The sequence below is a fragment of the Meleagris gallopavo genome, chromosome 2 (genome assembly GCF_905368555.1).
Source record: "Meleagris gallopavo chromosome 2, MGAL_WU_HG_1.1, whole genome shotgun sequence".
NCBI classification, from domain to species: Eukaryota; Metazoa; Chordata; class Aves; order Galliformes; family Phasianidae; genus Meleagris; species Meleagris gallopavo.
The window spans coordinates 95,297,373-95,311,445 of NC_139405.1; the positions used below are offsets into that span (position 1 = coordinate 95,297,373).

The 14,073-nt window shown below is 36.4% G+C and overlaps 1 protein-coding gene across 4 annotated transcripts in view; it reads left to right on the forward strand.

Moving 5' to 3' along the window:
* Positions 1-14,073, forward strand: part of ASAP2 (ArfGAP with SH3 domain, ankyrin repeat and PH domain 2) — an 88,044-nt gene that overhangs the window by 51,188 nt on the left and 22,783 nt on the right. For all 4 annotated transcript variants that reach the window (XM_085217987.1, XM_085217988.1, XM_085217990.1 and 1 more), the window contains 6 exons: positions 359-444; positions 1,828-1,903; positions 2,399-2,485; positions 8,566-8,669; positions 8,779-8,848; positions 13,036-13,123. In XM_085217987.1, the coding sequence (XP_085074113.1) occupies positions 359-444; positions 1,828-1,903; positions 2,399-2,485; positions 8,566-8,669; positions 8,779-8,848; positions 13,036-13,123 (511 nt within the window). The remainder of the gene's footprint in view (positions 1-358; positions 445-1,827; positions 1,904-2,398; positions 2,486-8,565; positions 8,670-8,778; positions 8,849-13,035; positions 13,124-14,073) is intronic.

Here is a 14,073-nt window from a genome sequence, read left to right on the forward strand (position 1 = left end):
GATTTAACAATCCATGAGAGAGAGAGATCTTATTAGGCTGCTAGATTTCAGAATGGGTTCCTTAATTCATTGCACAAACTGTTTTACGCTTCCTTTAACAGAGGCTTCCACTAGGAGTCGTGAAGGATGTGATAAGTTTGGACTAATCCTGCTTAAATATCCCCACAGGATATCAAAAAGGAGCAGTAACAGCTATTGCTTCTGTGTGATTAACCCTTGAAGCCACAGTTTGGCATTTTCTTTCAGGTCTCTTAAAACTGGAACTGTTAAAACTTGTTGAAACATAACTGAAAGTAAAATGTAAAAAAAACAGAGACAGTAATCATTAATTTTGTTGTGTGTATTACTGTGTTAACAGTACCTGCTGAAAGTCAACGAAATCAAGATTAAAAAAGGAGTGGACTTGCTTCAGAACCTGATCAAGTATTTTCATGCTCAATGCAAGTATGTTTTAGGTTTTATACCTACGCTATATACTGGAGTAGTTTTTTAATTAAATTTAGACATAACACTTTTCTGAATTTTTAAAAAAATAAATCTAGGATTTGACTGGTGTTGTTGAAATCTTTTGACAAATTGCTTTTGTCAAATAGTTTAGCAGTTGTGTTTGTTATTATATTCCAAAAGACTTAATGACTTTTAGAACCATAGAATATAATTGCTTGTTCCAAAGGAAGGCCACAGAATAATTTGGCATATTTCAAAAACTACTCCTGAAATAGAGCTATTATTTTGCTCAATTAGTTAGTGGTCTATTAGTTTTGACATGTTTGATTTGAATTATTTTTTCAGTGTATGTAGCAATGATCTAAATTAAATCTGCGCTCAAGGAAAATAAATTGCATAAGCAGTGAGATAAAGCAGTATTGAAAGAATCACTCTTCTTTCTAATTAATTGAAGAACTCAGTAATAAAACACAAAGCTCTCATTAGAATGATCTCCTTTTTTATGGTAGTATTACAGATCAGTAATATGGCAAGAAAGCCATAGCTCTAAACTTGAAAGAGCTTCTGTCTGCTTGTTCAAATCAGTAAATTTTTATTTTAAAATACCAGTTTGAATCAATGGAGGATTTTTTTCCCCTGTATTGTTGCTATGTTGCTTTAAAATCTATTTCACTTGTACTTTGTCACTCATCTCCCTTGTCCATTTAATAGAATTCCCATGACACCAAATGTTGTGTTGCGTTGTCACTTTCATATCTGCATCCCAATGAAAATTCTTCCACTGCAAATGTGGCAGCAGTTTTTTAATCAAATATTTGTATACCTGTGGTTTGTTCGAATTTACTTTTAAAATCTTCTTTTAAAGAATTGGAATGTTGAAATGCAGAATATCACTGTGCAAATACACCAGTACATACGATAAAGTATGATTTAGCATATTCAATTTGAATATAGGCTGTAAGTAATGCTTGGGAAACAGAGGCTTTCCTTTAGTGGGAGAATGGCATCAAGTGTGAAAACATTGGGCTCTGAGAAGTTGCAGTTATGTTACACTTGGTTGAGCTTTTGCTGTTCTACAATAAATGTTGTTCTAGGTCTTCAAAAAAATGAGATGAGTCTGTATTTGAGGTGAGAGTAAGGGCAACTTACACAACAGTGGATTGTGGCTGTTGTAAATCTACTTGAGGATTTTGTATCTTAGGATAAGCTGTGATGGGAATAAAGATGTGAATTGATCAAAGATGCACAGAAAAAGAAATGTTTGAAGTTTTCAAGTTCTTGGCACTGCGTAATAATTTACATGTTTTCCTTTGGGCAACTTTTAAACTGAATGTACAAAGTGAAGTTTAATAAGTCTTCTTTTTGTTTTTCATTTTTAAGTTTCTTTCAGGATGGATTAAAAGCAGTTGAAAGTCTCAAGCCTTCAATTGAGACACTCTCAACAGATCTTTATACAGTGAGTTAGCAACCTTTCACAATTGTGTTGTAAACTGAGTTTTTTACGGTAAAACTGCAAACATTTTTGTTTAGGTTGATTGACTGGCTTAATTCTGTAAGGTTTTGGGTAAATTTTTGAGTAGAATTTTGTTATAATGTCTTGTTTGGGAGCCTTGGTTTCAGTTCCAGTTCCCCATGTAAAATGTTTGGGGAATAGCCCGTAGTCTGCAGAGTTTACTGACTAAGTGAAAAACAACATATGGTTTCAAATTGAGCACAAGGCAACAAGAAGAACGTAACAATGTCAAAGTCTTAACCCAACAACGTCCTAGCCATTGTCTAGTTTTCTGGAGATAAAAAGGAAAATAAACTGATCGCAGTGTCTTTTCTCTCTGTGTTTTAATTCTTGATGAACACTTCTCAGAAAAATGGACGAATTAAGTAGCAAGTTTGGAAGAACTGTTGACAAGAAAATAATAATGTTATTTTTAACCTGTGTTTTTCTTCTTTCAAGATAAAACAAGCACAGGATGAAGAAAGAAGACAATTAACACAGCTCAGAGATATTTTAAAATCTGCACTCCAGGTTGATCAGAAAGAGGTGAGCATATAAGGTGATTTAACCTTTCAATGCCCATTGCATACTTCCAATCTTATGTATTTGAAATAGAATTATTTTAACTTTAATCAGCTGTAATTTCTTGTGTTTATTCATCTTTGCTTTGATCTGATATTGAATGTTTCTGACAAAGATATTTTTTAAAAAGAGATTCTCACTTAAAATATATTTAAGACTAATGTATGCAAAAGAATTTATTTTTACTACTACTATTACAAAACATTTTAATTGATGCACTGCCTCTGAATTAACTGCAGGCAGCAGTACCTATGTTATGCAAATTGGGAACAAAAGAACTTTGACAAAACAAGGACACACAATTAATATAATCTTATCACACTGAAGTATTCCATATAAAGATTATGTATAAAGATGATGTAGAACTAAAAATCCCAGAACACTTCTGTTACCATCTGCAAAAATGACAGCGAAGTTGACTGTTCTGCTGCAAGATGCCATTTTTCAAAGGTATTTTTTGATTTTCAGTTGAGATTGCTGTTAGATTTAAAGCATTCTGAAGTCATTTTATTTGGCAAGCTCTGATCTGGAAGCAAGCATCTTTTGTGTAATCTAATCCTAAACACTGGTTCTACTTCTGTTTCAGATTGCTAGTGCTTCCTCTTCATGTAAATAAAAGCCATCCAGCTTCCTTTGTGTTGCTGCTGGGTCATGAGTAAGGGATGAATGAACATCTCCCCTTTCAGATTGTCTTTCTGAGAGGGGTTAGAATGAAATAATTTAGTGTGTAGACCTCAGACTTCCTTCATCTGTTGTCTCAGTCTTGCTTTTATCTTTGCACAAAGTATGTGCTGGCTCCTAGCTGTAACAGGTGGCAGCCAGATGACTTGTTGAGAAGCATTAAATGCTCTTCACTTGGAGGTGCTGTTAGTACTCACATGAAGTTTTTGGTAACGACCATTTTGTGCAAAGTCCTGTTCATTTTGCACAATGAACCTGCCTGCCATTTAGAATTCACTGAGGTATGTATTTGCTAAAAGCTCTCAAATTTGAGCTCTGTGTAGTAAAAGACTAGTTACCCTAACAGACATGATGGTTCTGCCATTGGCTGCTTACTCACATTAAAAAGTCTGCTATTTAGGCATGCATTAGGATATCTCCTATTCTGCTCGGGTCTTTGTTCAATAGAGATAAGAAAAGCACTCAGATTTCATGATTGCTGGGGATGTCACTCCTCTGCATTTACCTGTTTATTGATGATTTTAACTTACAATGAAGATGTGGTAAGCACACCACAAATATGTTTATCAATTGAACTGTTTTTGTTGTGCTTGAAAACAGATGTGTTGAAAGTGCTTTATGCTATAGTAGTTATATATTAATTCTGCAAATTTAGATAAAACCTTCAGAGCATGAAAAGTAATACTTATTAATGTTGTTTGAAAAGATGAATTAATCAGTGGGGTTCCAAACAACCCTACTGTAATCTGCTGTAAGGTCCACTAGTATTATTCTTGTTGCACTGTAGTTTCCTTTACTATAACTGACTTCTTTTTCTTTCCTGAAATGCATTTACATTTTGTGACCGAAGTCTAGGAGAGTAAGTGTTACTGTGTCTTACTGAAAATCATTGGCATGCTTTCCACTCAGATTCCAAGAAACTGGATTTTTCCTCTGAGCTTTTTTCTGTTGGTATTGGAAGAGTGGTTCTTTTATTTCTACTCCTCTGTTTGTTATATTACGGAAAGAAAAAAAAAATAGATTGTTCGTGGAAAAGAAAATTACTGCAGGACAAATTGGTAATTTCCTGTTCACTTTCTTTTGGGAATTAAATCCAGTTACTTGATTTGATGTTCTTGCAAGATATTAAGGACACATGTATTCTTAATTAAAATGGCTTTAATGTATGAAACAATAGAATGTTGCTGAATGCTTCTGCTTAAGAAAACAAACCATGACAAATGTGTGAATATTCATAGTGAACCTTTTTTGTTGCATCTGAATACATTGTCTCCTCCTGCACAGAACTTTCTCAAGCCTGATTTGTACTGAAACTTCTTAAGAGATCACTGTGTGTCCGTCTTAGTTACTTATATGTTGTTTGTCTTTATTTTTTTAACTTTTCCAAACTCTAGAGCTCCTACAGGCATCAAGGTCAACCTTAGAGTAGCATTGCCTTTACTTCTGTCATTCCTGCATCCTCTTTGATTGTTAAGGCCTTACCTACAAGCTTAAGCTAAAGCAAGACAGTTGGGTTGTTGGACCCTCTCAGCCCATGGGAGTGACCTGTTCTGCTAGTGCATAACTCCAAACTGTTAGCATTAAAGGTAACTTCAAGTCAGGGTTGAAATCTTCTACCATTTCCTCTGCCTCTTTGGTCAAATATGCAATCTCTTTAGGTAACTGCAAAATGGAGTAATCTTTGTCTTAAAATTTTTCACAGCTGTGCTATAGGAGAGGCTGCCTGCAGGAGGTTCTGGCAGATAGATCTGCTGGAGAGTGTGTGGGGCTGTAATAGACAGTGACGAGTCACTGAAAAATCCTCCTGGTAATGATACCACAAATGTGAGAGAACCTCTTGGAAAGCTGGAAGGGCTTTCTGGCAACTTTGTGCACAGAAGAGATATGGGCAGTCTCAATGCTTGCTACATGGGAGCAGTGAAACAGCTGGCCAAAATTTTCCTTGTAAAAGTCAAAGCACCTTCTTTGGAAAGCTCTATTGCATTCAGATAGTTGGGCTGATAGCTAGGTTTATAGGATCTCTCTTGCCAGTAGAATCATAGAATGGCTTGGATTGGAGGGACCCCAAGGATCATACAGTTAACCCCCCTCTCCCCACTCACCACAGGCAGGGCCTCCAAACTCCAGATCTGATACTAGGCCAGGTTGCCCAGGGCCCCATCCTGATCTTGAGCACCTGCAGGGACAGAGCATCCGCAGCTTCTCTGAGCAGCCTGTTCCATCACCTCACCACTTTCTCTGTAAAGAAGTTCTTCCTGACAATCTAAACCTTTCCTCCTTGAGCTTAAACCAATTTCCCCCTTGTCCTATCACTGTCCACACTTGGAAAAAGTTGATTCCCCTCCTGTTTATAATCCCCTTTAAAATATTGTAAGGCTGCAATTAGGTCTCCTCAGAGCCTTCTCCTCTCCAGGCTGAACAAACCCAGCTCCCTCAGCCTGTCTTTGTAAGAGACGTGCTCCAGTCCTCTGTTCATTTTCATGGCCCTCCTCTGAACCCTCTCCAACAGCTCCACATCTTTCCAGTATGGGTGGCCCCAGAACTGGATGCAGTACTCCAGATTGGGGCCCAGTATTCAGAGGCTATCCTTACAGAGTAGTGTTGTCACATTCATTTAATTTTTAGTTGTGTTATTAAGCTTTATTTAGAAATCTTTGTGAGATTTTGAAAGAAATCATTTTGAACCTGTTCATGGTCAGAGAAGTATATAAACATGCTGCAATGAAATGACTCACCTTTGCTTGTACTTTTCAAAGCTGATAAAGTGAACAAAGATCAGCTACTTTGGCTTGTGTTTTTTTCAATCTATCCTGATCTTAGTACATTCAAGATTTAAAACAGCAATACTCTTCTTTAGTTTTAATGTCCTACAACTTGCAGTGCTTTATTTCCTCTCGTAGGTCATGTGCCTTGCTCCTGCTTCTCCATTGCAGCTATTGGGTCAACTGTCTGTGATTTGTTCTCCTGCTATGTGAAATACACAAATCAGGGGGGGAAAAAAAAAAAAAGGATGAAACTTTTGGGAGCCCACACATGGAAAAGGGATGCTGACATTGCCCGGAAGGATGTTAATTGTGATGGAGATTAGTCGTATGGCATAATGTCTTTCAGAAGCTAGACCAAAATCATGAACTTAATTGTCCAGAGGCTGTGAAAAGCCATCATCTGGAAATCACATAGCACACCATTCATTTGGTCACTGCCTGAACCAGGGATTTAAAATTGGAAATCTTTTACTCTTGTCCTTAACCCCCTGTCATGAAATAACACTGAATTTATAAAGATCCTGTTCATAGAAATGAATGTGTGGAAATACACGTCATCTACAGCAGCTTCCTTTCTACTTGAAGTAAGGCAGGAAGCTTGTATCATTGACTTGCCAGTCTGGCCAAACATAGCAACTGAGAGTAAACAACAGCTGAAGGGAGGTAGTTGAAATGCAGAAAATGTTCCACAGAAAGGAGCAGCATGATCTTAAGTAATGGGAATTCTACTCAGAGCAGGTGTTGGAGGCCATCTGAAATCTCTGTATAATTGAGGATGTGGAGAACTGAAATTAATTTCCTGTAAGGCTTCTAATCTGCTTGGGAATGGAGTTCTTTTACTGAAGAAAGACAATAATGGGAGGCAGAGATTAAGGCATTGGTAGGACATAATAGGCAGTGTCGGATCAGATATCCTTCAGAAGCCAGTAAATGTACATATGCAGTGCTTCTTAATCAGTGATGAGAATTCTTTTCAAATGTTTCCATGTTTGGCAGCTGGAGTGCAAAACCAAATAATTCTTTATAAACAGACTAAGGAAGAATGATAAACATACTGACTTAAATCTGAAGGGATGCTTCGTCAGGCATGATCATTTTAAGTGGTGGTTTTGCAGTACCATTGAAAGCTACATATGCATCCTGTTGCTACCTGATACTGCGTCCTACAGCACTAGCTATGAGACAGGGACATGGGCACAGGCTGCTTCTGCCAAAAAAGAGCAGCTGGACTCTGCTGCCTTCAGCTCAGCCTGTGGTTCTCAGCATCACTGACCTTCAGGACTGCATTCAGGATGAGCAGGCATCTTCCAGTCAGAAGCTGTGGAGTTAGGCTGTAAGCATGCTGAATGGGGCTTGTAGGTGGTGGCTCTTTCCCTGCCATGTTTCTCACTGCTGTTGCCATTACTGTTGAGGAGAAACTTGTTCTTAGTTTTGGTTGTTTTTTTTCCCACTACTTATATCCGGAGATAACTCTTAGGCTAAGGAAGTCTGTGAAGCTAATGATAATTAGAGAGAAATAATGTTTTAAAAGCATGCTTCTTATATTACTGTAGATTTTACTGTGTGTACACTCTGGAAACCCAAACCTAATGTATCTTATGACCATACTCCTCGTGTATCTGAGACATACTATCTCATCTTTTTACAAAAGAGGATTTTCATCAAGTTTGTGAGTTTATGTCTTACTTGCTCTTAAGGTTTTGTTTGTATTAGCTCAGACAGTCATTAAAGTGAGCTGCTTTCTTTGTGATTGTTTTATTTTTCTTGCTGTACTTGTATTATATACCGTATATAATCAAGGTGTCTTAAATCAGTATAGAAAAAATAGAGAAGGAAACAATAAATATTGTAAATCCTAGTCACTGTTGGTGCATGCATTAAAAAGTCCATTGCATCATGCTGCTGCTGCTCATACAGCATGTCACATCTGATTTTTCATTACAAGGTTCTTGTTTGTTCTTTAAGGAACTGGACTCTTGCTGCAGGTGGATCCTTTTTCAGGGTAGTTCTGAGAGCAGTTGGAATAGTTCAGTTTACTCCTTCCTATCACAGCATTCTACTGCATTCAAGATGGCTTGGTTTGGTTTAGATTAGTCTTACAGAGAAAAAACTTTATAGTTTTACCTACTAATTCCTGGGTGCCTCCTGAGCTATGTTTCTAGTAAGTCTCTCTTGCTTTTCAAAGAGAATAACTTGACTCAGTTCCCATAAGGAAAACTATCTCAAATTTATTTGCGTTTTTATTTTTTACAGTGAAAGAGCACACTAGGAATTGCAGATAATAATAATCCTTAGTATTTATGAGCTGCAGGGTTTGCATGAATTGGAAAGCCAATTGCTCTGGTTAAAAACATAAATAAAGGCAGTAGCAAGGCTAAGTAAGAGCAAGGGGATTTTAGGAGTCATTTCTAGTTCCTTTCAAAGTGTCTTCAATGTCTTCTGAAAAAGAAATTCTTTTTCTCCTCGTTGGAGGAAATGTGTGCATTGATTGGCCTGTCGGATTAGAGTAGAAGGGAAGGCTCTGAAACTCATTACTAAGATGGATATTTTGGTTGAAAATGTGGAATGGAATACAAATTGCTGTTCTTTATGTTTCAGGATTCTCAGATTCGTCAGAGTACAGCTTACAGTTTACATCAGCCTCAGGGAAACAAGGAACATGGCACTGAACGAAATGGGAGCCTGTACAAGAAAAGTGATGGGTAAGTACTGCTGGATTCTACTAGGGAAAAATATGTCTTAAAACCAAAGTAATGTAATATTGTATTAAAAATTGAGTCATTTTTTCTTTTTTCCCTCTCTTTAAACCAGAATCAGAAAAGTGTGGCAGAAAAGGAAGTGCTCAGTTAAAAATGGTTTTCTTACAATTTCCCATGGTACAGTAAGTATTTGTTTACAGTATTTTATGTACATGGTTGCTAATACAAAAAGACAAATATGCTGGTCTATATTTATAATCTGGATTTAGCTACATTCCTGATGCAGTGTTTTGAATATGATGGATACATTTTTTTAAGGCAGTGTTTCAGAAATATATCAAGACATACACAGTATCTAAAAATACAGCTGCTTTAATGCTAATGACTGCTAATGGAAAAAAATGTTTTCTTTTTTAGGATAGATTTTATTCTTATAAACTGTTCATATTTTACCGGACTACCTAAAAATTAAATTTTAACTTCAGTATGTGGAAAAGATTTGGTTGGGTGTTAGCTGTCTTCTACTTATGGGTAAAACAATTTTTATGTTTACAAGACAATCTAAAAGAATGTCGAATCTCTCACTCAAATTTGCTGCTGTATGATACTCTGTTATGAAGGTAACTTTCCTGGAGAGTAACTACTGGAGAAAAGTAACTTTGAAGCCAAAGTCTACCAGAAAGATGAAAGAGAGTGCATTAGAAGCTTCTTTTTCTTTGCTACCAATATTTACAGCATAGTAACTTTTAATACTTTATACTTAAAACTTTAAACTTCATGCTTTCCTACTTCCTAACTTTTACACTTGGCTTTGAACTCAGTTATTTCTCCTTTCTCTTACCCTTCTCTTTTTAGCTTGCTTTCTTGAAACTTAGGTTTCTTAGAGCAAAAATCAACTCAGTGGCATTATTTCCCATTCTTTGTCCTATAAACAGTCCTGTTTCTTGATCCTCTTATGAACCGTTTTGCTCTTTATCTTGTTATGCCTGTTGCTATGACTGCAAGTTGACCCTGGCAGCAAAAATGAATCAATCCCTCATTTGTGCATCTAACCACAAGCTGTTGCTTTTTGAATTGACAACCAGGAGCTAGGGAGTGCAAAAGAGTCACTGCTCTGACTTTGGAATTGTCCTCTCTGTTTGAGTGTGTCCTTGTTAGAGTAAAGTCTGTCAGTATTTCTATACTAATGTCTCTGTGTCCTGTCATTGGGCTTGTCATTGAATGTGCTATAATGGCGGCAACAGGACTTGGGGCAGCTTAGAGATAGCAGAGTCTACAAAATCCACTTGTAGAGCAGAATGTTCAAACTTCTATGTACAAGTGCACTTACTGAGTTCTACCAAGACACCGATTCTTTTTATGAGTTGTCTACCAGATGGTCATACATTTTTAGAATTCTAAGTTCCCACTGAAATCTGTGCAGCTGTAGCTGGGAATCAGTTACTTAAATTAGATATACTTAAATGTGGTTTAGCTGTGTAGATTTCACAAGTGTGGTTTTGATCTTCTTTTAATAAAAAAATTAGAAGAGTATCTTTTCATTTTAAAACCACTTCTGTTTTTCCTTATTTGCTGTGTTTCTCCATATGCACTGGTGGCAGCTCTGTGCAAAATAAATAAATAAATAAATAAATCTACACGTATGTCATAGACACTGAAATGGGTAGTGGCAATTTCTATTTCATAAGGATTTTCTGGGCTACTCTGAGTAACTTCTGAGATTTTTGGAGCAACAGCATTGATTTCCAAGCATCCTCGGTGCTGATATCATCTTAAAATATGATGTGTCATCATCTCTTCCCAGCTGTTCATCAAAATGAACCATTTCTCAGAAACTCAGTAGTCAGTTTTGTTTACTGCGTTAAATAGAAATGTGTAAGTACCTTCCCTTTAAAGGTTATATTTTCTTCACAGGCTTTTCCACTTTGGTCTGGTAGCTTTTCTTTTTTGGGTTAGTTTCTACAACAGCTATCTTCAGGCAATTCCAGATGCTGTATTCTCCCCTACATTTCCCTGTCAAGTGGTCTGCTGTTATGGATGGGGAGAATATGATTTCTTCTAAACTAGCTATAATGCTGAACATTTCTGTATCAGTGTACGTGCAGGCCTTAGATTTTTAGGCATCTTCAAATAAATTAGCATTCACAGAGCAATGTGCAAGATAAAGATTGGCTGAAGAATAGACATTACTCCTTAGAGTAATTTTTAGCAACTGGAATGTTTCTTGACATCTACCTGATTGCAATTTAACATACATAGATGAATCAAACAATAATATAGGCCAATTTAACAATATAAACAGGAATTCACAAATGGCTTCAGGATCAAGAAGCACGAAGGTAGAAACTTGAAGATTCATGGTTTGGGTTGGAAGGGCCCCCAAGAATCAAGTTGTAACCCCCCTGCCACAGGCAGGGCTGCCAGTCAGTAGATCAAGCGCTAGATCACATTGCCGCTGCCCCATCCAGCCTGGCCTTGAACACCTCCAGGGATGGGGCATCCACAGCCTCCCTGGGCAGCCTGTTCCAGCACCTCACCACTCTCTCAGTAAAAAAAAAAACTTGCCCTCAAAGATTCCTCAAAGATAGTTTGAGTTTCAGGTGTACGAATGGTATTCGGTTGTGTTCTGCAATTAGAGGACTATGAAAGTTTTACTGTCAAGGGATTTTGTTACCGTTTTGGTACTGGACATTAAATACAGTAGAAATGTATACACTGGAAAGCTTAGTGCTATGGCAACTAAGTATATTTAAGTGTAACTCAAAAAATGAGCTCAAAGTGGCATTTTGATGATGTGTTCTTGCGTATTTGTAGTTTCAAAGAACTGTTGTTGTTCATAGGCTAAAATAATGAAAGCTGTGTGTCCTTTTACAACTAAAATAAATGTAATTTGATAAGCTGTTCACTATGCAGAGAATACAATGTGGTTCTCAATTAATTGTCATTTTAGTGCTTGCGAAACCTCTCATGGGTACAGTTTGGTTGACATTGCCCAGCCAGTGTCCTGGAGGTTTCAAAACATGCATGATTTTATGTCATGTTTGGTGGCTGGGTTGGGCAAAGAATGAGCTTGCAGGTTTTCAAGGAGGCTGTAACATTTTTTTTTTTTAAACAGGAAAAAATACATAGTAGCTTCCCTTGTTCCTTCATGGTTTTGATCTCTCAATGACCTTCGGATGGAATTCTGTTGTTTTCCATTTTTGGCCAGCTACAACATTTTATCATGTTGTTTCAAGGATTCTTCAGACTTGTTCATTTCTTTTTTTGAATGAAATGTTTCCATCAATAAATGTGGAAGATATTAAGAAGATCTACATCTCTTATGATTGATTGCAAGTCAATAACATTAGGTGATAGTTCAGCTTCATTTGATAGTAATTCTTGTTCTTAGATGATTAAATCTTGTTTTAGCAATTTGATATGTTCAAAAGGTTAGAACACAGCAGTAAACATGGTAATGTATTTATGTGTACTTCTGTCTTTAAAATAGTAATTTCTTAATTCCTAATTCATCAAGCCAAGGGTAAAACTAGCTGTATAGATTCTACTGTGGATCTGGAAGAATGGAAGGTTAAGGGAAAGAAGAGGTTAGTACAGAGTTGCTATTTGAAAAGTCTTTCTAGCCTTTATGAGACTTTTTGAAAAGGAAATTTGTTTATTCATTTTGCTTTTAATAAAGCATTCTGATTCCTTACTCATAAGGAACTTAAATTTGTGAGAGAAACTGTATCTGTCAGAGTGTATATACTTACGTACTCTTATATACTTGTATAAAGTATATAGAGAGTATAATATACTGTTTAACTACATTTTTTTTTTTAAATAATAAACTGCCTGAGCTTAGTTTTGTACATGCTTGTTGCAAAACTTTTGTGTGCAGACTTCTTAGTTTCCTTCAGTGTGAAAGGCTGGGTGCAGTGAGCCATCTGCTGAGAGTCTTTCTTCACTGGTTATTGAAAATGTAGATTAATTAACTTTTTAAAACTAAATGTCTAAATGTTAGAAGCGTAAACTAAAGTAAAATGAATCCGTTTCTTTGTTATACTTGATGGTTTGAGATAAGTGATATTGATTAGGTGATCAAAGGACTATCAAAGAATAATTAAAACAATATTTCCCCCACCCCTCTTACAAAATGCTGATGTTTATCCAGTTATCAGTGAGCTAAACGGCCAAACGTAAAGAAATGCGATTTACAAACCCATTGTTCAGAAGAAAACATAATTAAAAACCTGGGTACTTAAAAACTGAAGCAGCAGTCATTCGTCAAGTCTTTCTGGCACACTGGATGTTATCCTATGTTTTTGGACTGCAGGGCTCAGTCAGTATTAATATACTAAAACTTGTATCTTGTTTTATCTTTAAATAGGCTAACCGACCTCCAGCAAAGCTCAATCTGTTAACCTGCCAAGTGAAAACAAACCCAGAGGAGAAAAAATGTTTTGACCTCATATCACGTAGGTTTGTTGTTTAGGTTTTTTTACTTGCAGTTAATACTAAAGGATTTTGCATCATTTCTGAAGATGTTTCAAGCTAAAGTAAAATGCTAAAGACTGCTAAAATGAATTACAATAAAGGAAAACTGCTTGTTTTTAGAGCTCTGCTTATTCCTTCATTCCATATCATTTTGTACCCCTTACCAAAAGTAACAATGCTTTTGCTTTGACATTACTCTTCTTATGTCCTTTTGTGCTCTTCCACACTTCCCTCTCCCCCCACCCCTCCCATTTTTTGAACCTTAGGAATTTTCAGCGTAAAATATCTTTCTGTCACTAGCTCTACTCATCAACTATTATAATTTTAAAGCCAACCACATCACTGAACTATGTTGTCATTTTTTTCTTAAACTTAAATGTGTCATGTATTTTTATTTAATTAGTACAGTGTGATACCAGTGCTTAGAACTATGAAAGTAGTAGTAAATAGAACTTTTTGTTCTACTTAATTGAAAAAGCTTTGGGCTTATCTTGATTGTATCTTCTTCTTGAATTGTTATCTTGTATCTTTGTGTCTGACAAGTTTGGTTTGCCGTTGCTGATTATTTGGAACGTTGAAATCTTTTCTTAGATACATTGATGAACTCAAATATGGAGTCTGTATTCTAGACGCACTCCTCCTTGCACCCAAAAAAACTTCAGACTTAAGATTACAGAGGATATATCTAGAATATGGAAACATTCCCCAGCTGCTTGTGTGGGAAAAGCTCAGCACTGAAGACAGGTTTCTGTTTAAAGAGGAACAAATCCTCGTATGTACGTAAACATAGATGAGCTAACTGTACCCAGTATGAGTGAAACGTGATAAGTAGCCTGTCAGTACTCCAGGGATGAGACTAGAGAGTCAAACATAATAAATTTTAGATTTTTCTGAGAGTTTTCTGCAAAAACAGTTTTGTAATCAGTATGTG